A 25924-nucleotide genomic window follows, 5' to 3' on the forward strand; every position below is an offset into this window, starting at 1 on the left:
CTTATTGGCAACTATAACGGTCCTGATAAGTTGCTGATTCCTAGGCCTAACATCAAGGGCTTGGGGTAGACGCTTGTTGGCCACCCTACAGTTTTTATCAAACCAACCAATCAGGGTGGCTCTACATCGCCCTGATAATTTAAGCATAATAGATCTTATAGTGTAGTTTAAGCACTAGAAGTCAGCTAAAACATGAGCAGAAGGAGCCTCAAAAGCTAAATGGGAATTTAAATGCATATTTGGATTTGATGTAACTGAAGTTTCCAGAAAAGTAGGGATATGAATGTTTCACCATTTAAGCCTACGGCCTTGATCTTTAGGAGTCAGACCAACCACACCCAAAGCAATGATAGAGGGGACACTGTCTGGTTTTACAATCCTAGCCTTGATTGTGTTATGGTCACTGTAGCATGATTTGTGTACCTTCCCAAAGCTAATAAGACACTCAAGGGCTCTTGAGGTAAATACATGATCAATGGTTGTCACCTTGCCCCATCCTACAAAGGTGGGCCGGCAATGGGAGAAATTCCCCAACATATCCAGCATGTTACAAAGGCCTCCCTGCCCAAGGACATTGAGCAACTGCCTTCCTGTAGTATCAGAAACCTCTGTACAAAAAGCAACATCACCAACTGAAGAAGGGTCTAAGGTGATCGTATTTGAACCCAGTTTAGAATTAAAGTCTCCTGCTAAAAAACATTATACCAAGCAAGTTTTTAAAAAAGACTTGGCCTCCGAGACGGACAGTACTTGAAACTAAGGGCCACATGTAGCAAAGTTCAGATTTGCGACTCGCAAATTGCGAGTCTGAGCGTCTCGCAATTTGCGACTCGCAAATCCGAATGTAGGGCAGTGTCCTTAGCACTAATTGCGACTGGCAATGGGGTCGCAAATGCCCACCTCATGAATATTCATGAGGTAGGTCGCAATTTGCGACCCCCTTGGGAATGGCGGCCTTCACAGGGATGGTGGGCTGCTGGAGACAGCAGACCACCATTTCTGTGACTGCTTTTCAATAAAGCAGTTTTTTTTTGTAAAGCAGCCCGTTTTCCTTAAAGGAAAACGAGATGCATTACAAAAACTAAAAATGAAACGTTTTTGTTTCATTTTTTCAGAGCAGGCAGTGGTCCATAGGACCACTGCCTGTTTTGAAAAATGTTTTCTGTGACATTCACAAAGGGGAAGGGGTCCCAAGGGGACCCCTTCCCGTTTGCGAATGTGTTACCACCAGTATTACACTGTTGGTAACTGCAATTGCTTTGCGACCTCGTTCGCGGTCACAAAGCAATCCTACATCGCACTGCGAGTCGCAATTAGGAAGGGAACGCCCCTTCCTAAATGCGAGTCGCAAACACGTTTTGCGATTCGGTAACAATGTTACCGAATTGCAAAACTGGGTTTGTGCATCAGGAAGTGCTTTTTGCACGTCGCAAACAGCCAAATTCGCTGTTTGTGAAGTGCAAAAAGCCACGTACATGTGGCCCAAAGTCTCAATTTGACATCCTGATTCGAATACTGCATTATAAAAATTGACTTAAAAAAAAGTGTAACTCTTGAGAATAACCCACAGGATCTGAATCCCACTATGTCCGAAAGGAACTGGTATGGCCCTGTGGTGTTTTGAAATGCGAAACCGAGTGGCAAAATCACCTTGTGCTGTGTGTCCAGGGGAAGGGATAGCGGGGTTATATGTCACTAAAAACCATCAACAGTAAACAGATCCTGCTCCCAAGTTTCTTGAGGCATAATCACATCGAACTGGGAAATAAATGTTGGCCACTCCGGGTCGGAGAGCTTAGTCCTGAGGCCCGCACTGTTTCAACGTAGGCACCTCAGTGCCAAACCCTGTGACTCAGTATCTCTTGCATTGGGGTAATCATCTGTCTGGGTGTTGCTAATGCAGAAAACTTTTTTATTTAAATTGAATATGATCACAAAAAATAATTCCACAAAACACATCTGATTTAACATCCTTGATGGTAAAATATTAAAAATGATACAATTCATTGCACAAGGATGACAGAATACCACAATTAGAGTGAAGTAAAAGAGCACAAAGTCAGGTAAATACAGTCTTAAATCGGCAATCAAATACTGTGGCCCAGATGTACTTCAGGTGTTTTTATCTTTATACCCCTTATTGCCTTTTAATCTCAGAATAGCTGCCTCAAATTCAAATATCTGACAAAGGAGTGCTGACCACTCACTGACCCTAGGAGGTGTGGAGCTAATTCATGCAATTGCAACGTAGAGGCGGGCACCTATAATTGCAATAGAGATAACAGTGAATAGTCTAGGGTTACATCAGATGTATATCCCAGCATAATATCCTTGGTGGATATCTGTAGGTGAAGCCCCAGATGTTGAGGGAGGGATGCAACTACGGTGGACCAATAAGCATTCAACGATGGGTACCTAGCAAACATATGCACAATATCTGCTGCTTGCAGGTCGCACTTCAGGCAATAACGCTATTATTAGTATTATTTATATCCCACTTATGGATTTTTTCTGGGGTATGATATAACATGCACACAGTTTTGTGTTGGTTATGCATACAGGTGAGTTGATATGGTCAAAGCATCTGAGATATCTTCTTGTAGAACACAATGATATGACCTGCAACTCCTCTTAGATGCAAGAATGGGCAAATCATCATCTCTGTGATTGCACATAATTTTGTATAACTCTCTGAATGTTAACTTGCCCTCAGTGGTGTAGAAATATATTAAAATATCTGGTTCATTATGGGTGGGATTATATGTCGGATTATGTATCAGATAATCCTGAGATATTTAAAAACAACTGTTGGGGAAGATCATTATTTGTACAATACAGCAAAAGTACATAGCCTGTGGCTATTATATAACTGCCTGACAGTTTTCAGACCATCGTCGTGCCATGAACTGGTTACAGAAACATTAAATGCAGAAGGGAAATTGGGGTTGCCCCATAGATGTATAAACAAATGGGGCATGGGGACAGAGTACTTAAGACAAATTTCACCCCATACATTACAAATATCCTCAATGTTCTTAAAAACACACATTTTTAAAGTAATTCGGGTCACATTCTGCTTAAAAGACCCCTGTTATCAGCTCCCATTGTCATTTCATTTCCACGGGCATATGAATCCTGATTATGGTCATTTAACAAATTCCTAATATGAATGCCAAGTTCTGCACATTAATAGATTTTCAACACCAGCAGTAAAAATCCGCTCAACTGAAAGGGAACTTAAAAAATCACCTAGTTCTCTTATATCCCCAAATAAATCGACTAATGGCCTCCTCTAATTGCTTGAAGAAGGAATCAGGAACCCATCAGCATCGCACTGAAGAGATAAAGAAATATGGGGAGTATATTAATTTTAACAAAATTGCATTGTCCAACTATACTTGATGGGAGATGATTCAAAGACTGCATCTTGACTATAGATGATTGTAAACGTGGCTCATAATTCAGTTGCAAAATCTGCTCCACTTTACCACAGATTAAAATTAAGAATAATTAGACAGAGGCAACTACAAACTGCTTTGCATCAAATAAGGTTTGACCAATGGCTTGGATTGGATCCAATGTGTATAATGCTACGTCATCAGCAAAGGTATTGTTTTTTTTCTTTCCACCTCATTTAGTACAACCAGATGAATGAAACAGTTTTTAATAAGTAACCTTAAATAGGATTAAATATAGTGAGCAAGTAACAGGGGGAATAATGGATACCCGTGGAGAATACCCATACATATGCTGAATAGGGGGTAGATGTTCTGTCCAAGATCGACCTAGCCATTGGGCTTCTAAAAAGGCTTTTAACTCTATGCATCAATCTTTCACCAATACCTATGGCTTGCATATTCGACCAGAGATGGACCCAAGAGACCTGAGCAGTATGTACTAAAATCATTCCAACCCTGCCTTTCATTACCTCTGCCACATCAAAAACTGTAAAAGCCGCATTGGTGTAATTAGTAGTGTCTCTGCCCAGGATAAATCTGTGTTGGTGTGATCAAACTAGATGCTGAATTTCTGGAGCAAGCTGAGCAGCTAATACCTTAGCAAAGATTTTGGTGTCAGAATCGATCACAAAAACAGGAAGATACCACCCCTTTTTATCAGGCGGTTTCTCCTCCTTTAAAAAAAACAATAATATTGATGTAGTTCTGCAAGGCTGGAATCTCTCTCCCGTCATCGATGCTAGCTACCACAGACCTGAAAGCGGGGACATGTACTTCTATAAAGGTTTTATAAAATTCCACTGGAATTGTATACCTCCCAGCTGCCTTCCCTGGCGGGAGGGATCTTATCGCAAACTCCAAATCTATCATGGTAATTCCACTCTCTAAAGCTTGAACCTGAAACTGACTCAAGTGGGATAAGCTTGCCAGCTGTATATAATGGTCTGTTTTAGACTGCCTTTTTGGTAATATATGGCCATTTTTATAAAAATCACTAAAATAATTTCATATAGCTTGAGTAACATAGTTTCAGGTACCCCCCTGTCCCTAATGCATTTGAACACATTTCTGTATCTCGTTTCTGCAGTCTGGTGCGCTAATACTTTCCCAGTGCTCTACCAATATTCATATTGAAGTCTGCTATCAATCTTATATATTGCTGCAACCTTACCCCCATGCCTATGATCTGCTGTGAGGTGGGGCTTCAGCACTTTCAAGTGAATCACTTGCTCATCTTAAGTTTTATCTAAAACTGCCTGGGCATGTTGTTGCTCCAGCTCCTGTAGTTCTTAGCAAAAGTTTACACATCCTTCGTTCTCTAGTTTTTTTTTCCAAGTTACACTGCATGGTGACCCTGTTATATAAGCCTTTAAAATATCCCAAACCACATGAGGTTGCGCCAAGCCAAAAGTCACCATTATAAATTTCTTTCAGTAACCTGGTCATCCAGATTCTATATTCAGAGTTTGATAGGATTGATCTTAGAGATGTGAAACAAAGCCCTTGCCTGCAAACATTCAATAACTGTAATATAACAAGTACAGGGTAATGATACAAGGTGATTTTAGGACATAACCACATATTTGCATGTAAGTATTCTTTATTTGATTTTCAAAACAAATAAAAGAAGCACAATACAAAATGCACAATAAAATTAATCTGCAATACAGAAAAAAGTTAAATAAAAACATCTAAAAGTGGAATAATAAATACTAAAAACTACTGAAAAATGTCTAAGTATCAGGTAGACTCTTTAACATGAAACAACAATCAAATATACATAAGACGTATAGTGTTACATCACGTTCTCCTCAATGCATGAGTTTATTACAGCACAACTGGTGGCTTATCATCTCTGCCTATAATCGCTGACAGCAGTTCTGTATATTGCATGTGCAATCAATTAAATTCACAAAGCTTAAAAACAATTTAAAACCGGATTTGCATGTTGAATTAGGCCTTGCGCAATAAAAAACATATAGATTCTAGAGTAGTGCTATGCAATGTGGAAAAAAAGGGTTATTATGGTCATTTTGGATTCAAAGTCCTCTATACATCAACTAGACCATGCACCCATACTACCTCAGAAATATATTCCCTGGTTCTGACCGTACGGGGAAGAGCAGCTAGATTTTTTGTATTTATTTTTATAATTCATAATGCAATTGAAATCACCTGTAATTAATAACTTCTCAGTCCAGCTCGCTAGCTCTAAATTCAACATATCAAACAGGCTTGGGTCACCTGTATTTGGGCCATACACTGGGCATATAGTATACATCTTAGGCATTACTATGATGTGGCCCATCTCTTCTTAGAATCTGATGTGTTTTTTAGAGAGTTTTATTGAAAGTGTTGAGAATCGACTACAGTAACACCCGGTATAGAAACTAGATGACTATTGCAATCAAAAATATCATACATGAGCTGCCTCCCCATTTCGTTCCTTCAAAAAAAATAAGAACATTTCCTACAAAATATCAAGAGCCCTAAACACTTTGCTAGAGACATAAACACAATAACCACAGTAGTCACATTACTTTTAATAGGTTGAGCTGCTACCCTTGCCACTTATTAAGGACTCTTTCAGCATCACTTACTGTAAAACAGATCAATATTTGGCCATCCCATATAATTTTTTATCAAACAGGCTCTTGAAGGAAGACTTGAGCCCCAACCGCTTTCAGTGGCTCACTCAGTTGTCTCAGCTTCCACCTGCAGTCCATTGTTAGCTTAGAAAAATTCAGCAGCACATGGAAATAGATCGATTCAGCACTGGTTGGTGTTGATGGTCGTGCCTTCAGATATGTAGCCTGTCTCAATAGCAAGTGCTCTACTTTTATCTGGATTGGTCAGGGTGTGACACTGTTTGCTTTGCAAGTGTCACCAACATGAAAGAGTGGAAGTCTATGTGCCCCGATGTATCTGGCAGTCTAAGGCTCCAGAAACAATTGTATAATAAACTGTAGAGGATTGTCCCCTACTTTTCCCTCAGGACCTCCCAGAACCCTAAGGTTATTGCAGCATTAGTGATTCTCCATATCCTCTGTCTTGGACCTCACCAGCAAGAGCCTACTCTAATGCTCTCTGACTGTCCTTGAAGTGACCATTTCAACTTTTTCAGTATCCATGACCCTTTACTGAAGCTCAAGCATCAGAAAATCAGTTTTGTCACCTTCCCTGTTATTTCTGAAAGTATCTACTGCAGCTGCATAGTATCTGACCTAAATGAGCATAATGCTGCAGAGCCTTGGAATGATATGCATGTATAAACTGAGAAAAAATAGAAAGTGAGGTCTCAGGAGTATCAGTAACCGAGTTGATATCTGCAGATTCCCCCTCTGCTCTGGTATTAGATGGTGAGAGTTCCAAGGGTTGTTTCAAATCATTGGTGAAGGGCCTCCAACAGTGGTTAGGACTCAAGCAGTATCTTGATCACCACGAACATCAGGCCTATATGTCAGCTTGAAGACTGTGGATCCTAGTGCTGTCTTTAATAGTTGTGCTGCCACTGAGCAGAATGCCTTTCCTCTTAGTCTTAGGACAGTCAGCCAGCTGTTAACCATGCTGGCTGGTGTTCCACACATGGGTAACATCCAACTTCTTTATCATCGTTAGAATAATTGGGAACAGTATTAGTGTTGAAAAGCATTTATTATAAATGGTAACATGTTATTTAATTCAGTACAACCATAACAGTGTGTATGTCAAAGTTTTTCTTTATTCTGAATCAGCCACAAAATGCAGATATAAGACCAACCACAAGGGCTCCCCGCATTACAGAGCTCAAAATCAAATCTTCTGAGTGCTTAAATAAAAAAAGAAAACTCTCCCGGGGTCACCATTTTTAGGTCCCAGGAGACTTAGGGAAAATGTTCTGGCACTCAGGGGAGTGGGGGCTGGAATGGTCATAGCACCTGCCGCGCCCCTCCACCCCACATTTATATATTCAAATTAGCCTTTGCGGAGATTACCAGGCTCTCCTCACCGCGTTTAATGAATAATAGTTGAGTGGGTGTGCCCCTTAATTTCTCTTCACTGCAGCCTCTCACTATGTGCCTTTTTTTGTTTCATTTGTTTTTAGGTGCCCAGGTCGAACTCGGGACACCTACAGCCTCATCCATTCATTGGGAGATGAGGGAGAGTCCCAAAACCCCCCATGACCCTGCTGGCTCCTCCCAGGCAGCTCCTGTGATGTACAGGAATCTGCTTCTCTATGTTGCTTTTGTGACACAAGAGCAACTCCTCCTCTGCTCCTGCATGGGGAGTAGCTCTGTGGAGCTTGGCGAGCCTGGCGACAGTTGTCTTCGGTCCCCAAGAACTCTAGGCCCATCCTAGTGTGCCACACGGTCAGTTGGCGAGGTTCATTCCTTTCTAAAAAGGTGAATCTTTAATGATGTATATCTGTGGCCCATCTTTTTATTATTTTACAACATCATCAACAACTGCAAAGCCATGGAAAGGAGAGGGAGGAGAGGAAGAAAAAGAAAAGAAAAAAAAGCCCCACATTTAGTTAAAATCGACAGTCACATGGCACTTCTTAAGTAGGATTTTCAGGCATATTAAACAGGAGACAACAGAATAATTACAATCCAACATGTGTACATAAAGCTACAGACTAACCAACTGGGGATAGGGAGGATTGGCACATCGAATATGACTGGGGGGTGGGAGAGGGTCCAAAGAGGATTAGAGCCGTATCACACTCTAGCATTAGGAGCAGTGGTGGTCACAACAATGGGGGAGGGATGTGTGTGTTGGGTTTGGTGTCCAAGTACGCCTTCTGCAGCTAGATGCTACCAGAATATAACCAGTGTAGGGGGCAGAGTCTTGCGGTGCTACCAATATACCAATATGTGAGTTAGCACATCTGGAGTGGTGAGCAACTTCCTCAGGGTGGCTGGGTGTCATATTTGGCTTCAGTGTTCATTACAAGAACATCCTAGTTCCCGTCTCCCACTCGTGTTATTCTCTTGTCTCGGAGGGCGCGCAGTACACCTGCTTCCACCCTTGCCTTGTGTAGTAATACTTTGTGCCACTTAGCTGTTTCCTGCATTGTGAGTGCTTTCCATTGCATTGTGATTTGTCTTTTGAATAGTACAAAAGCCAGGTCAATAAACCTGTGCAGATTTTTATCCCTGTTTGACCTTGAGGTGGATTCCAAGAAGGCAGGATTTGGGAATGGGGCCTGCAGTTCAGCTGTAGTAACAGTGATCTCCCACCAAGTACGGTGTAGTGGGGGTTAGTCCCATACCATACGATAGAACCCGCTTCCAATGACCTGCACCGCGGGCATTCATGCATGGATGTATGGAATATACGCCTAATGCGTTGGGGAGATCAATATGCCTGGTGTCGGTAGTTGAATTGGGTGAAACTGAATCTAGGGTTGTGTGATACTTCTTTCACTTGGTGAATGGCTTGCATCCACACTTTTAGTGTTAATGGCTGTGGGAGGACCATGTTGCAGCGACTGAACGCTCACTCCATGTCTTTGGGGGTGCTTGTCGTTAAGACCGCCTTTTCTGGCCAGCCCCTAACAGAAGAACATGGAGGATGGACGATTGCCATGGGTCTGCGTCACCAGCCCCCCATGTGTTTCTCACCATCTGTTGGATGGCATAAGAAGTGAGGAAATGCCCCAGCCCCATGGTGTAAGTCTCTATGATGTCTGCATAGGACATAAGAGATCCGTCATTGAAAAAGTCCCATGCTCACCAGTTCCGCCACAGTCAAGTCTTGTCCTGCAATCAACATGTGTTTGCCTGGTAGGTGGGATAAGGAAATCAGGGGAGAATAAGTTGGAATTTCCCTGCACAAATAAGCACCGTCACTCTTGAGCCATCGCCACCAAACTGGAGCACTTCACAATGGGCATATGTACAGTCAGACAGGCAAGTGTATACAATGGTTGTGCCCAGTCTTATCCTTACTGTTGATCTTTCCACACTAGGGGCCCCAAGGAGCCAGCGCAGCGGCCGCTATAACTGTGCAGCGACATAATATAACTCATGCCCAGGCCCACTCAAGAAGCAGACATTGTGTGATGGCCAGGACCACACAACAGCAGTCTTTTGCCCACATAAGTTCCAGTAGCAGACAGTTCAGTTTACAGAAGAAAAGTCTGGGGATACCTATTTTCAGAGTGACAAAGAAGTATATCGGCCTGGGGAGTATCAACATCTTAGCTATGGCTACATGACCCAGTGGGAGAGTGAGAGGGAACACCAGAAGGGGAGTGATCCTCGAAGAGAACTTAGAGCTCGGCCCAGATTGCCCTAATTAAGGGCTGTATCGTAATGATACATTTGTGTTAGAAATGGGGTTTTTGGTTGGCAGTCAGGTTACCCCCTGTTCAAGCAAGGACCCTCACTCTAGCCAGAGTAAAAGAGAATTACCCTTAGCTAACCCCCGCTCACCGCCTTGGTAGCTTGGCATGAGCAGGCAGGCTTAACTTCAGAGTGCTAGGTGTAAAGTATTTGTACCAACACACACAGTAACCTAATGAAAACACTACAAAATGACACAACAGGTTTAGAACAATAGAGAATAATTATCTAAACAAAACAAGAACAAAACGACAAAAATTCAACATACAAAAGTCAAGTTATTAATTAAAAAGCAAAAAGAGTCTTCATGTTATTTTAAACACAATGCTAATGCTGTTACCGTGGAAATGTACCTCGGCATGTCAAAATAACCCCACATGGGTGAGTGTGCGTCAAAAAGGGCTTGCGAAGCATCAATATCACTCACGAGCGAGACCGTACATCATTTCTCCTTCATTCGGGTCGGCGTGTGTCATTTCTTCTCTCCGCAGGAGAGCGATGCGTCGATCCGAACAGCACTTTCAGGTCCGGACAGGCCTTGCGTCGTTTTTACACATCCAGCGTTGTTTGCGTTAGAAATCCTGCCACACGATGATTGGAAAACCACGCAGCGCGGGTTGCGATCTTACCAGCCTCTGTCCGCGATGCTGCCCGTCGTTTCTCCAGCCGCGTGTGTCGATTTTTCAGCCACATCTCAGAGTTGCATCGATCTTTTCCCCGCATGATGGTCTGTGTGTGGAGTTCTTTCTCTTGTTCTGCCAGCTTCTCCTTTCAGGGTCCCAGGAACTGGATGGGCACCACTTGGCAGGGCAGGAGTCTCAGCAGAGGCTCCAGGTGCTGGCAGAGAGAAGTCTTTGCTGTCCATGAGACTTCAACAACAGGAGGCAAGCTCTTTTTCAAGCCCTTGGAGAGTTCTTCTCAAGCAGGTATATACCACAAAGTCAAGTGTTTGTCCCCTAGCATTGCAGAAGCAGCAACTGCAGGATAGCTCCACAAATCACAGTCACAGGCAGGGAAGCTCTTCTTCCTCAGCTCTTAAGCTCTTCTCCAGGCAGAGGTTCCTCTTGTTTTCCAGAAGTGATCTAAAGTCTGTGGTTTTTGGGTGCCCTTCTTATACCCATTTTGCCCTTTGAAGTAGGCTTTCTTCAAAGAAAAGTCTCTCTTGTTTGTGAAATCCTGCCTTTCCCAGGCCAGGCCCCAGACACACACCAGGGGGTTGGAAACTGCATTGTGTGAGGGCAGGCACCGCCCTTTCAGGTGTGAGTGACCACTCCTCTCCTCCCTCCTAGCACAGATGGTTCATCAGGATATGCAGGCTACACCCCAGCTCCATTTGTGTCACTGTCTAGAGAAAGGTGCAATCAGCCCACCTGTCAAACTGACCCATACAGGGAATCCACAAACAGGCAGAGTCACAGAATGTTTTAAGCAAGAACATGCTCACTTTCTAAAAGTGGCATTTTCAAACACACAATCTCAAAATCAACTTTACTAAAAGATGTATTTTTAAATTGTGAGCTCAGAGACCCCAAACTTCACATGTCTATCCACTCCCAAAGGGAATCTGCACTTTAATAATATTTAAATGCAGCCCCCATGTTAACCTTTGAGAAGGATAGGCCTTGCAACAGTGAAAAACTAATTTAGCACTATTTCACTATTAGGACATATAAAACACACCAGTATATGTCCTACCTTTAACATACACTGCACCCTGCCTATGGGGCTACCTGGAGCCTACCTTAGGGGTGTCCTACATGTAAGAAAAGGGAAGGTTTAGGCCTAGCAAGTGGATACACTTGTCAAGTCGAATTGGCAGGTTAGAACTGCACACACAGACACTGCAGTGGCAGGTCTGAAACATGATTACATGGCTACTAATGTGGGTGGCACAACCAGTGCTGCAGGCCCAATAGTAGTATTTGATTTACAGGCCCTGGGCACCTCTAGTGCACTGTACTAGGGACTTAACAGTAAGTCAAATATGCCAATCATGGATAAACCAATCAACCATACAATTTACACAGAGCGCATATACACTTTAGCACTGGTTAGCAGTGGTAAAGTGCTCAGAGTTCAAAAGCCAACAACAACAGGTCAGAAAAAATAGGAGGCAGGAGGCAAAAAGATTGGGGATGACCCTGCTACAGGGAAAAAGTCCAACAATTTGTATCCCCAAATACTTGAAGGTTTTGTAACAACATTGAAGTTGTTGTTCTGGGAAGGCAGCCATTAGGAGGGCAGGAACCGTAACAAGTGGGAACAAGCAAGATGTTAATAAGTTCACTCGAAGGCCAGAGATACCCCCATATGCGTCTAGGAGATCCATCAATTCCGGGAGTGAAGCCCTACTGTTGCATAAAAAAATCAATGCTTCATCGGCGTAGAGTGACAAGATGTAATGAGTGTCCAATTCTGGGATCCCCCAACACTGTGCGCGGAGACGCAGACAGCAGACGAGGGGCTCCATGGCAATCGCGAAATTGGACACCCCTGTCTGGTCCCCCTGTGTATCACGAAGCTATCAGATATCAGCTGTCCTGTTTTCACTCTAGCTAGTGAGCTAGAGTACAAGGTGCAGATCCATCTCAAGAATCCCTGTCCAAATCCCATGTAGATCTGGGTCTTTAGTAGAAACTCCCTGCTGTGTGTATCAAAAACTGTTTCGATGTCCAGGGATGCTGCAACCTTTTCATGTGCAGCCGAAGGAGTATCGTGGATAATCTGCAGGAGACTTGTCTTCGTGGATTAGCCACCTGATCAGTGGCAAGGAGCCTGTTCGCAAGTTCTTTAACCAATATCTTGTAGTCGGGAATGAGGAGGAATAACTGTCTATAGGAAGACACATCTAGTGGATCACTTTCTGGCTTGGGAAGGACTACTTCAGCACCTCACACTGTGAGTCTGAAAGTTGACTGCGCACTTGCTTTTCATTGAATAAGGGCTGAGCGGGGAATGCAGAAAATGTGGCATAATACTCAACCATAGTCGATCCCTGCCCGATGTTTTGTTCCAGGCTATCTGAGACTTAGCAGTCTTCGGTTCCTCTGGTTGGGTGGGCTCGTTGGGGTCGGCACTCTGAAGTGGGGAGAGCTGAGGCAGAGAGAGGTCACTCAGAAAGACCTCCAACTGCATGGGGGGCAATGGCAGGAGTCCTAGCATATAGTGTGCATTAATAGTCACAGAAAGCATTATTAGTTGCGGCTTGTGGTAGCGTCCAAGGAGCTGTTGCTTAGTTTAACTTCTCCAATTGGGGTGCATTGATATTTGTACTGACGAGCCATGCCAATATTCTGCCTGAGTGAGCGCCCTCAGCGTGCTATCTAGCCACTTGGTGCTTATAGTTGTGTCTTCTTAGCCACATCCCCACCTCCCTTTATTTCCCTCCCAAGTTACCAGAGACGGTTGGGTTGAATCGGCTGGGCCGCTGCTGCCAACTCCAAGGGGCCAGCTCCCCCTCCAATGACATCAGTTCATCATGCAACATGCGCCTCACTCCCCAAGTAGAAGACAAGCAGTGGCCCCTCCCCACCACCTTATGGGCGTTCCACTCTGTGGGCCACAGAGGGGGTAGAGTCCTTGTTGTGGTCAATGTACTGCGCAATACGTGCAGAGAGATCTTCCCAAAACAGGTAATCGAAAAGTGCCTCAGTTTGTAGGTGCCATGAGGGAATTACGTGGGTGCGGTCTACCCTATTGAAGTTCTGCCTGTAGTGGGTAGTGGTTGGATAGGGTACGAGCCAAGTACACCAACGGAACAATCATTTGTTCCAGGCAGAAGTACCCAGGATCAAATTGATCCAAATATGGAGATTATCGACAGGAGAGTAAAAGAAGTACTCACGGTCCAGAGAATGACCAATGTGCCACTCATGATGTAGTTCTTTATGTGTGAGACAAGTATTGAAGTAACGTGATGTTCTTCTGCTTGCTGCGCCCAGCAGTGGTGGGATAGATTGATCATGGTCTACATTTAGTATGCAGTTAAAGTCTCCTCCCCACAAGCAGTGTGCTGCCGGGTCATAGAAAAGTGCGGGGTAAGTGTATCTAGAAATTTCCCATGGTTATGGTTGGGTGCATAAATCCCCACTAGCATGAGGGAAGGACCCATTCAGCTCCAGTATTACATATCTGCCCCTGAGCCTGCTTTGTATCATTCCATCACATATAGGACCCCCTGTGCAATCCAAATCAGCACTCCACGGGCAAACCCAGATGAGGGTGTGTCATATATTTGGCCGCGCCACTTGGATTCTATTTTCTGGAGCTCCATGTCAGTAAGGTGAGTTTCCTGTAAAATAGCAAAGCATTTTATAGGAGTCACCATGCCTCGCACATTCCAATCATAATGTAATAGTGTGGGGTAGTGTTTTCAAAGCAGATACCCATGTTAATTAATGGGATTAAGTGTATCACTCAATGAACAACAGTAACAGTCCCCGCCACCACTGGCATGCATAGAAATAAAACAAGTGACCCTCTCTTGGAAGCATCCCCTTTCCCTTCTTATAAGTCCATCATGGCCTTGCGTATACAAACATGAAACGGCAAACATAACAATGCTAAATAAATCCATCCAGGTCAGGTGACATTCAAGCCTCCCGCCAAACACCCCAAAACAACAACATGTGTAATCAAAACTACACAAGGGGTAAATTATGTCCATGTGGGTGTTTCTTGCTGGGGTGCAGTAGTTCTGAAGGTGTCTTACCTCATCGCTTTGGCCCGATTGAAGCAGTCTCACATCCAGTCCAGAGGAAAGGTCAACAGCTTACCCATAGAGAGCTCTTGTGCCACAGCAATTCAGGAACATCTAGCTGCCCACTCCAGCACCCATTTGATCTATGACGTTGCAAGCTTGCAATTCCCAGCGGGCACTGGTCTGATGCATCTTAATGTCCTGTTAGTCAAGTCAGGGTTAGCTTGTATTGTAATTGTTGAATAGTTAAGAGTGTTGCACTTGTTCATACAGGGCCATTATCAACAAACAATGTTTTTGAACAGTATAATAACTGCTCCTCATAAATCATCGGCTGTGCGCGGAGTGACCTCTGGGCCTAAGTTAAGTCTGCAGATGAGTTTCTGGAGCCCTTGTATCAGAGCTGGATTCCAAAAGGATTTCCTCTTGAAGTACTGTAAAGGAATTTGTCTTGTCTTGAGTGGCCTCCTACAGTGCCCTGGCCTGTTCCTCTGCTGCTTGGTCTTTGATGAGTTTAGCTCTTGTCCATTTGTGCCGCCAGCGACAGGAGCGTGGCATCAGCCAGTTGCCAGCATGGGAGGCTTCCGTATCAGCCAGGTCCATATATCCTCTGGGTTAGAAAAGATATAGGATGTCTCGCCATACACAACCCAAATTTTTGCAGGGAACAGATGCGCATATCGAATGTTCTGGTCCTGAAGGCACTGTATAACTGTTGCGTAAGAGCCCTGCTGGTGCTGCACCTCTGCAGTGAAGTCTGGATACACAGTGATGGAAGCACCCTTGTACCCCCATTGGCCCTGAGCTTGGGAGCACTGAAGTATCAAGTCTCAATCTCGAAAATTGAGGAGACAGGCAATGATTGGGTCTGGTTGGGCTCTTGGGGCAGGCTGTCTGCCTGGTATTCTATGCGCCCTTGCAAGTTGAAAAAAAGGCGGTGCCTTTATCAGCTAGCACAGTGTCCATCAACCACTTCTCAATGAAGAGATCTACACTGCTGATTAATTACGTTGCGCAAGTGTAAAGGCTACCTTTGTGTGATCCCTGTGAGGCACTTCCAGGCCTAAGCTGCGTGCCATTCCAGCATGAGTACAACAGGGATTGGAGTCAGCTCTCCCTCCAGACCACCACCAAGGAAACCTGCTCTGTAGTTGTGTGCAGGCACCGTATATATGCCTGCTCAAATGTCTCCTAAGTATGCGGCAAAGAACTATACATCCAATGAGTCCCACCACACTTTATAGGGCAGAGGTTTGTCAATGGGGGGGGGGCTTGCTGGTCAAAGGGAAGAAGAGGGGCATAATTATAGACTTTTACCACCACAGTATCAGGATGCAGCAGTTGCTGCGGTATGTCCTCAGAGTATATCAGGGCAGAGCATTGCCCCCTGTTCAATGTGGGCCTTGTCCTACCCAGCCACCGGGGTAGGGGGCCCCTGATCTCTGTATCCGAGGCTTGGGCTCCCAAAACACTGTTGTCTCACGGCTGCCGCTATTTACATGGGAGTGATGAGTGATGGCCGGCCGGCCACTGGCAGAGCAGGGAGGAGTGCAGTCAAGAGGGAGCAGGGGGCCAACAATCCGTGCTACCAGGCCTAGGGCAACAAGTCAGCACCAAATTAGGCCCAGCCGGGCCCTGCACTCCCTGTAATATTCCCCTGTCATCAGGGAAGCAAAGTCCAGGTAACGCCCACAGGTACCAATCATAAGGATTCCCTCATTGGTGTCAGACAGGGACTCCACTTTGCCTTTTAGTGGTGAGTCTTGTATTCCTATGTGGCTCCTCCCCTGTAACTCGGACAACACTATAGCAGGTGGCATCAATCAATCAATCAATCATTTATAAAGCGCGACTTATCACCTGAGCGGTCTCAAGGTGCTAGCTGGGGGATGCGGGTCAGTCAAAGAGCCAGGTCTTGAGTCCTTCCTGAACTGAGCCAGCGAGGGGGACTGCCTGACGTGGAGTGGCATTGTGTTCCTGGTCTCGACAGCGAGGTAGGAGAAGGATCTTCCTCCAGCTGTGTTCTTCCATATCCTGGAGATAGTTGCGAGAGCCCGTTGAGCAGAGCGGAGTAACCTGGAGGGTGTGTAGAAGGAGAGGCGGTAGTGGGGGTAGGCAGGTCCGATGTTGTGAAGGCACTTGAATGTGTGTGTTAGGAGCTTAAAAGTGATGCATTTGTTGACGGGGAGCCATTGTAGGTCTCTGAGGTGGGTGGAGACTTGGCTGTGGTGGGGGATGTCTAGGATCAGTCCTACCACTGCGTTCTCTATTCTCTGGAGTCTAGTTTTGCGTTTCTTGTTAATTCTGGCATAGAGTTTGTTGCTGTACTCACGTTTACTGCTGATGAATGACTGTGTGATGTCTTTCTTGTGTCGATGGGTCTCCACTTGAAGATCTTCCAGAGCAGGTGGAAGCATAAGGATGAGATGGCGTTGATTTGGGGGGACAGTGACGAGTCAAGAATGATGGCGAGGATGGCGTGGTCGGTAGGAGATGGGCAGTTCAGAGGGCATGGTCAGCAGCACCTCGCGCATGAATTCATCCTCGCCGGGTCCAGCCCTTTTAGCGTCTGGGTATGGAGGTCGCAGCTTCCACAGGGTCAGGTACATGATCGGGGATGGGAGAGGAAGGGCCACGGTCACCAAGAGTCTTACAACTTCTCTCAGCAGCCTCACAAAGCAGCATAGGCCATGCAGATAGCGGGCAAGTGTACATGCCAGCCAGGGCCTCCCCCCATGTCACCAGCAACCTCGAGCAGCCTCCACAGGGCCCCCTCTCCTCCTGGGCACGCCAGCAGTGTTCAGTGTCATGTACCCTTGAGGCAGAGGAATGGGGCCTTGCCACCCAGGCCCTCACCATCAAGCCGTTCACCCTGTCCAGGGCACCTCTGATGCTGTGTCCAGAGGGAAAAGCAGTTTTCAGGTGTGTGCACCCTGCCAAGTGTGCTTGGGCAGTTTCCTCCAGGATTTGTCAGCTGGATGAGCAGGATTTATTCTTTGGCTTATTTTGCTCCTTGTAGACTGCCAGAGCCTCCTGGATAGGAGCATTCTCTTCAGGCCTCCTGACTCCTAAAGGGGTGCCTTCATGGGGAGCTGGATTTTTACCGCTCCATGTGGCCACACCTGTCCTCTGCTTGCACTTCTCAGGCTCCCTTCTGCTCGGGTTGCATCTTCTGCAGCCCCTCCACAGCCAGAAAGCAGAACAACCCTCCTGCCATGCACCCCAGACCCTATGGCCTCCTCGACCACTTGTGGCAGAGTCAAGGGCAAGTCTGCAGAAGTCCTAGGGGAGTCATCCAGATCCCCCAACCCCTGCAGATCCTTTCTCTCGACTGTTCCTCAAGGGGCAAAAGTGGGTCAATGCCACTGGCCGTGGAGAGACCTATCTTATTCCAAGAGTCCAGCTGGAGTCAGAGTCTCAAAGCCCGTCCTTGCAGGTCATGAGGTACCCTCTCCTTCCAGTTGAGCATCCTTTCTCTGTTGTCACTCCAGGATCTTCTCATCTGTCTCTCCTTTGTGCAGGGGATTTTAAGTGGTGATGGGAAGTTTTAGGGGCCTGGCATTCCTTGCCAATCCTAGGGTGTCACATCAGCCCTCAACCCCTCCCCCCCCAATCCCAACCCTCCTGCACAACATTCAGAGACAAGCGAAAATTGTGATTTCATGTTGTCTTGTGTAAGAGCTCCTCTGTGAGTCTCAGTTTTTCCACTAACTGACACAACTGCTCGATCCCTTCCCACCAAAACCTCAAAGCTAAGCCCCTCCTGTGTTCGCTCCAGAGGTTTGGTCTCCTTTCTTTGTTCCACTGGGTCTGGGCTATCCTAGCCCAGATGCAGTGTGACAGGCTAATTATCGGATTTAGATTTCATCCCCACCCGTTTCTTTCCCAGGAACTGGGTCAGTTACTGTAAATTTCCCTTTTGTGTGGGGAGGCCATTGAACCCTATGCAGGGGAGCAGGGTGATTACTTCGGTCTAACAAGGGGGACAAAGACCACAGTTCTGATTATGAGATGATCCAGAGAAATATAACAAATCTTGAAATCTGATAAGATGTGTATGTGGATTATTAAGGACTGGAAATTCATACTCTGGGTGCATTGTTATATCACATATTAATACATTGTAGGCCTAAGTTGAGAAAAACTGTGCTTTGAGGCAGATGTTGTATATAATGTATAGTACACTGAATCACCACACATTTCTGGTAAGCACTACAAATTTACATTGTGAATGCCCACTCATGAGGTCTGCCCTAGGTCAGTACCAATCCCTGAAGAGCCCCTTTCTCAACAGGCACCTTTGCACAATGGTAGTCTCACATGCACAGGCCGCACATGTGGCACTCTTGTGTGTGCACATGTTCACGTGAAACCAGCCTAGTCCCTCTTACCCTAGCTGTGCGGCAGTGGCCTTATCTCACAAGATGGCCACTGGCAGTTAGCATGCTCAGTCCAGATACCATAAATGTACATAGAGTGAGACTCGCTCACGGTGAAAGGCCAAAAACCTGATAGTCAACATCAAAGAATCGTGGTGGCTAAAAGGGAACAACTGATTTGTTATAAAAATGCTATATTTTATTTGTCATATGTTTTGTCTCACTGAATTTAATTACTTGATAGGTCATTGTAGCAGCCAAGATGAGTGGTACTGAACAAAAACAACTGTTTATGGGAATGTAAAGAGCCATTACAAATTCAAAGAGCTCAACAGAATTTACATTTTCTGAAATCTTCTCTGTAAGAACAGTTCTCAAGCTATATGACAGTATTCATTTCACTCTTTGATTGTACTATCAAATATATCCCTGGTTCTGAGAATGTGTTATTGTATTGTATTGTATTGTAATCGTATTTATATAGCGCTTACTACCCCTGACGAGGCGTCGAAGCGCTTTTCGATGAGTAGCACGCTACTCCGGTATCCAACAAGAATTAGTGATGGATTAGTATAATTTAATAAGGAGTACAGTTTTAGTATTATTATGAGTTAATTTGAGTTGCGGATATGAGAGTTTGTTAGTTAGAATGACTAAAGACTCCTAGTTCACCAACATTACCTGTATCTTATTCATCAAGCTATCCTTCATACTAAAGAATGAGAAATGGAAAAAACGAAGATGTGTCATGATTCAGAAATTCCTGGTCATAGAGTCTCAAAGTCTTCTGAACGTTGAAATTGAGATTTTTTAACAGATCTTCCATCATTAGAATAATGCCATGTTAGAATGGTGATAATGGATACTTTGTCAAAGATGGCCCATTTTTCTTCTTTGACCAACTTTTCAACATCTGAAGAAATGACACAGTATTGTTTCACTGATATTTGTATAATTCATGTCTTGACTCATAAAGTTATTTGTTATAGAGGTACTCAGTATCTTTCTCACTAGTGGAGAGATTTATGTAAAGCAGTGAATATTGTACTAGCTATTTTCTGTGGTGACCTTCATCAGTCCAGTTGGCAAATGAGGGAAATAATGAAACTCTAGAGCATTATCTGCTATGTTCCTGTAATGCTAATGAAGGTAAATGAGTCAGTTATGTAGTTCTCTTAGAATAATGCAACTGTTAAAGATTCACCTTTTACCTGAATGCAAGGACTAAATTCAAGAGTTTTTCCGTCCTCACCTTGTACTGATCATTTAGTGAATGAAGCTTCTGATGACTTGAATCAGTTACAGAAGTGTAGGCAGCTTGTATCTGAAAGTGTGTGTGTTCAAAAGCCAAGATAATGTATCAAGGTCCAGTTCTGCTTTCATTTATTCCTGGATAGAAGACTTGATTGTCTTCTTGTTTTCTGCCCTTCCATGCTTAGCCATTCATGTTTCAATGGCAATTTTGAGTCCATTTGTGATAACTTCTGATTAATCAATTTTGTGGCCTTTCAATTGAAGTTGCCTCATACATGTGTTTTATTCATCTTAATCAAATCCGTATTTTCCTGATCCGTAAGACAAGATTCCATCTGAAATTCCACGTATTAAGATTTAAAGGCAACAGGAATTTAAGGTTAAAAAAATATGTGATTCTCTGAAAGTTCAAAGATGACATTTCCTGTCCCACTGGAAAAAATATCCTCCTATTAAGCATTCTCAGAAAGGTGCATCTTCAGTTCATGTTTCCTTATTAGTTCACATTTTCATTCAGTAGCATTCCAACAAGCCACACCATCTGGAGGGGGAAATCTGTGCTGACAGCTTATTGGAAGCTCTGTGTGTGCTGAAGAGAAGCAGCACTCTTTGGGGTATTAAGAGGCATCTTCTGAGGCATCTCACTCAGGAGGTGGCTTAGCACCCCCTCCTTCAGTACTGTTCTGTTCTCTCTGCATTTGCAGCCACCTGAATTGTTGTTCCATGAGCTGTCTGAAGTCTATGGTAAGATTTGTGGCAGCAGGATTGTGTAATGCAGCGCTGGGCAAAAGTTGTCATACTCAGCTTCTTTGCTAACATCATCATTTTCAGAAATAATGTGTGTTCAAGTTTATAATATGCCCTTTCCAAGGTGGTGGTCTGTCCACAGGATATTATCTGAGGATCCTAATCAAAGATGAAGTAAGGTGTTTTGCTTGTGTTATCAGTTTATGTTAAAACCACATGTACTGAGGCAATTTCAAGTGAAGACTTTGTTGGCAATGGATTTGTTCCCTTAGCGTCCCTCTTCGTCTTTGTCCTGTTACTTCCTTTTTGTCCCTGATTTGTGCCCTTTCTGTAATGTTCTACTGGATTGTACTTCTGGAATTCAACCTGGTCGGTTTTCTCATTCTGTTCCTCTCTAGGAATTCGATGGTTTGCTATTATCTTCATTTCTAATCTCCACCTTCATTTAAAAGTCATAAGAGTGCCATGGAGATGTTGCCCCTTCATGGGTTTTTACCTCTTATTTGGGACTTTCTCAAGGTGAGACTTGACATTTTCATGTATGCTAATAAGTGCTTTTTAGTACAATGGCTACTGTTTCTTCTGGCAGTGAAGACTGTGACTAAACGGACTGTCCACCTGCCCAGTCCTTGACAGATAGCAGAATGCATGAGGAACTCAGCATGTGACTGAATTAGGTGATGAAGTGATGGTGCCATTTCTGGTCTGTAGCCTGTGCTTTGAAAAAGATCTCTGATCCACTGATAGGCTGAGCCATAGATACTTGCCATTTTTTCCTGTACACTTTTCAAGAATCTAGAGGCTCAGGGAGTTGTATGCTGCAAAAGGGTCAATAACGATTGGAGATTAACAGATCCTTTTTTCGGGGCCATAGGACAAGCATAAGCTAATGGTCCTCAACTCTAGAGGGTTAGGTAGTTGTTTTGCTCTCACTAATGACCGAGCTGACCAAAAAATCTCTGGAATCCTCTTTTTAGTTTAAAGAAGACATTTATTATTACTTCACCACGAGGTTCCTGAGAGAGGAGATTAGTAGGTTGGAGGCACATGTTTAAAAATAGTCACAGCAATGAAAGAAAAATATATCAAAGTGATTCCCAACTGCAATGTACACAGCAAATATATGTGATAATATTATAGCATAACTGTCAAACAAAGAATGAAAGTCCAAATTCATCACCTTAGGGCCTATTACTGCTCGTCATCTTTCTCATGCCAGCAAGTTGATGTTCAACTGTGAGAAAGAGATTTTCCACCCTCACTGGACAGGTCAGGCAGTTGATGTCCACTCCTGACTGAAGTCTCGGAAAATTCCCCCTCACTGCTGCCCAGGGACACCTTTTATAATATTCAAAGCATGCTGGTTACTGTAGGTCAGAGTTGGAAGAAACAAGCATCGAAAGTTGTCCGAGTTTTCAAGGCAGTCTCTCCTAAGGCCAAATAACACAAAATATGCACTTTCTTATCATGCTATCGTGTTCTGTGAGAGAAAATACAAAAAAACACAAGCTTAGTTTACCATGTGGAAAAACACAGCTTATCTTCAATGTCTCAACTGCAATGTCTAAGGCCACTATAAAGCAAATAGAAAAAACATCTAAATTGTCAAGAGATATAAAAAACTTCAATATTTTGACAACATATCCATACTTAAGAGAAGATTTTTATAAGAATAATAATCCTAATTCGTTAAATTTTCAATATCAGACAAGATCCCATAGGAAATTTATCACCTTTTCTGATACATCCTCAGATTCGGACCCAGAAGTAAAGGCACGTACCCAGTGACCCAACCTTTTTTAGGCAGTAGCGACCAGAGAGGTGCAAGAGGGGGCGGGACACCGAGAGGACTGTTCCAAGATCAAGGCTTCTTCCGTAGTCGTAGGAGAGCTTACAGGAGGTAGAAAGCATGAAATAACTTATTCCAATATACAATCTATCGACATATACTTTGAACCCAGTGGAGAAACGAATTTTGAGTAAAGGGCTCTCATTTGTCCCTTTGAGAAACCAAGACCCTTTAGACAGCAAAATTGAAGTACTGAGGTTTCTCCGCAAGGTAAGACTGAGAGCTTACTTTAAAGAGTCAACCTCACAAGAAGAACCTAACAATAGTGGATTTAGACCTAAATCTACCTTCCTTCCAGACAGGAATGATACGCCCTTGGAGATTAAGGTCTTTGAGGATGTAGTACTTAAAGAATTAAACCTACTTAACTCGAAGATAGTTATTTTTAAAGATAATTGTACTAAAATGGAGAAAGCAGCTATCACCAATCTAGCTACAGAAATGACATTATTATAAAACCGGCAGACAAAGGCGGTGGAATAGTAATATGGGATCTTGACCAATATGATCAAGATGTTTTAACACAACTTGATAATACACTACATTATCGTGAAATACAAGCAGATGTCCTTAAACAAACTAGCTCGCACATCAAGCTGATCACATGCGAAGCGAGAGATAATAAATGGATATGTAAGAAAGAATTAGAGTTTCTCAACCAGAACAATGGGAGAATTCCCCGTTTTTATATTTTGCCTAAAATACATAAAAATCTAGACAAACCACCAGGGAGACCCATTGTTTCGGCTTGTGGGTCCATCCTCGAACCTTTAGCACAGTTTGTGGATGTTTTCTTGAAACCATACATTACCCAGACTCAATCATATATCCGTGATCCATGGACATTATTAATAAGATTGAAGCTTTTCCTATCAATGACAACATGCAATTGTTGGTCACATTTGACATTGAATCCCTTTACACAAACATCCCTCAGGAAATAACAAATTTAGTGATAAATTGCTTAAAACAGAAATGGATTTATCCACATTCCAATCGTTTCGGTAACAACATCATTAAATGGTACAGATATATTGATGATGTGTTGCTGATCTGGGAAGGTAATGAAGAAACGCTTAGTTCATTTAATGGCTGGCTGAACGAACATACAGCAGACTTCAATTTTACTATAAGCAAAGACAGTAAAGGATTTTTTTTTTTTTTTAGATTTGTGGATTATAGCCAGATATGGGAAGTTAGAAGTGAGTCTATATAAGAAACCAACAGACTGTAATACACTTCTCCATTCTTCAAGCGGACATCCAGGAAAACTCAGAAAAAACCTGCCATATGGCCAATTCTTCCGCATCAGGCGTAACTGTAATGACAAAGAAGATTACTTTGATAACGCTAAAGAGCTAATAGAGAAATTGCTCAATAGGGGATACCCGAAATAATTAGTGAGAGCAGCTGCCAAGAGAGCTTGGTATACCCCAAGAGAGACATTATTGGTACCTAAAGAAAAACCTAAAGAAACTCCCATTGTTGAAGTAAGCCTCAGCAAGGCCTACTAGTGCAAGGGGTTCACCTTTCTCTGCACAAAGTCCTCAGACCATGTAGGAAGAAGTTGGCACAGAAACTGAAATAAAAGACAAAGTTTATTAATATCATGAGGTGGTACTACAGTTCAAACAGCACCCTTCGGTAATGTTTGAAGTAGCACACTGAACTGAGAGAGCATGGTCCTTTTATACCCATGCAGGGGCTAAAAGGAGGTTGTACAATTATAGAAGCAAGACTTGCATACATGTAAGGTCATGTGGAAATGCACAGTCGACAGGTAGGAGGAGCTAACAGTTTTCAAGGACTAACAGCTGCAGACCTTACTGAGCATGTGCGAAAGTGGGAGATGCTAAATATAACTTGTCACTAGGCAGATTTTCAAGAGTAGTTAACAGAAAGGGAGGACAGAGCATATGGTGAGCACATGGCAGCATGTGGCAGAGAAAATGGCTTCCATGAATACAAAATGGATTCCGCAAAATGTTCACAATAGTTACTAAATACAAGATGTCTTCTGCTAATGCTTAATCTAATCACTGCTAAACTACAACAGACGACCCTTTCAGCATTAGCTGAAGACATTCGTCTTTCTAGGATAATCTAAATATTCATCTTGTATATTTATGCTCATCATTTCAGCTATTTCCTTATCTAACATATGTTGTGCTTTCATTTCTGTAATATTTCTTTTGGTAGGCATACAAGCAGTAATACACATGGAGCAGAACATTGGACCACACTGACTACAGATACAGCATGTGAAAAATATTGCAATCATTACACACAGGATAGTCAGTAGTTTCCAGCCCCAGGGGGAAACAAGAGCCCAAAATCATCCAGAAAAAGTCCAAGTACCAGTCTCTGTGTGGATTTCTGCAGCAATTTTATGCAATTTAGATATTGCATCATATACTGAAGGTGGGTGATCGGGAATAAAAACACAGCAACTACTACCGATGATGCGACATGCACCACCTCGGTCAGCTAATATCACATCTAGTACCATATGATTTTGGGGCGCTACAATCCTCGCAATTTGGAGCTCCTCAGTAATATTCCCAAGTGCCAGAACTGCCTGATTGGTAACAGCTTCCACAACCATAGTCAATCGTCTCACTTTCCTACTGTTTAACGCAGCACCCACAAAGGGGAACAACCTTAAATTAAAATCAACATATTGTTGCAGGCTAGTATCCGTTTGGTCTACCTCATTTGTACTTATTGCCCTTTTATATCTATTTTTAACGATGTCATTGAACAGTTTAAAATCTCGGTGATATGATGCAGGGGCCAAAAACACAGGGGGTAATAGAAAAGGTACATAACACACACCTGACCACCCAACAGGTAGTTGGTAATATCCATAGTTACCACAAACAAAATATGTATTATGTGAAGCTGTAAAACTACTATTATTTACACCCTCAATAGTTAAAATCAAGGTACAATCGCTAATCCCTACTGGAATTCGCCCAATGCTACGTATACATAAATCTGCTTTAGTTTTTGTAACAGAAATCACAAACTGTTCTTTCTTGTCAGAGTCTCTTATATTTGTGAAGACATATGGTATTGAAACATTGTCCGGTTGATACTCTTCCCATTCCCATTTAGTTCCTTTGGCTTGGGGATACCCATCTTTGTCTTGGTAGCATACTTTATTAAGGCAAAAAAGAAGTCCGCCCTCTGTGCGTTTTCCAGATGCA

General features: G+C 43.5%; 1 protein-coding gene across 2 annotated transcripts in view; it reads left to right on the forward strand.

The window, feature by feature from the left end:
- The window catches only part of LRRC20 (leucine rich repeat containing 20), a 1502316-nt gene that overhangs the window by 83959 nt on the left and 1392433 nt on the right, over window positions 1-25924 (forward strand). The window contains exon 1 of one of the 2 annotated variants that reach the window (XM_069240373.1): window positions 21340-21385. The exons of the other annotated variant lie outside the window; for it this stretch is intronic. Coding sequence (XP_069096474.1) covers window positions 21351-21385 — 35 coding nt within the window. The 5' untranslated portion in view covers window positions 21340-21350. Of the gene's footprint in view, window positions 1-21339; window positions 21386-25924 lie in introns of those variants that run through there. 2 annotated transcript variants of the gene reach the window in all.

The sequence above is a fragment of the Pleurodeles waltl genome, chromosome 6 (genome assembly GCF_031143425.1).
Source record: "Pleurodeles waltl isolate 20211129_DDA chromosome 6, aPleWal1.hap1.20221129, whole genome shotgun sequence".
In the NCBI taxonomy this organism is placed as follows: Eukaryota; Metazoa; Chordata; class Amphibia; order Caudata; family Salamandridae; genus Pleurodeles; species Pleurodeles waltl.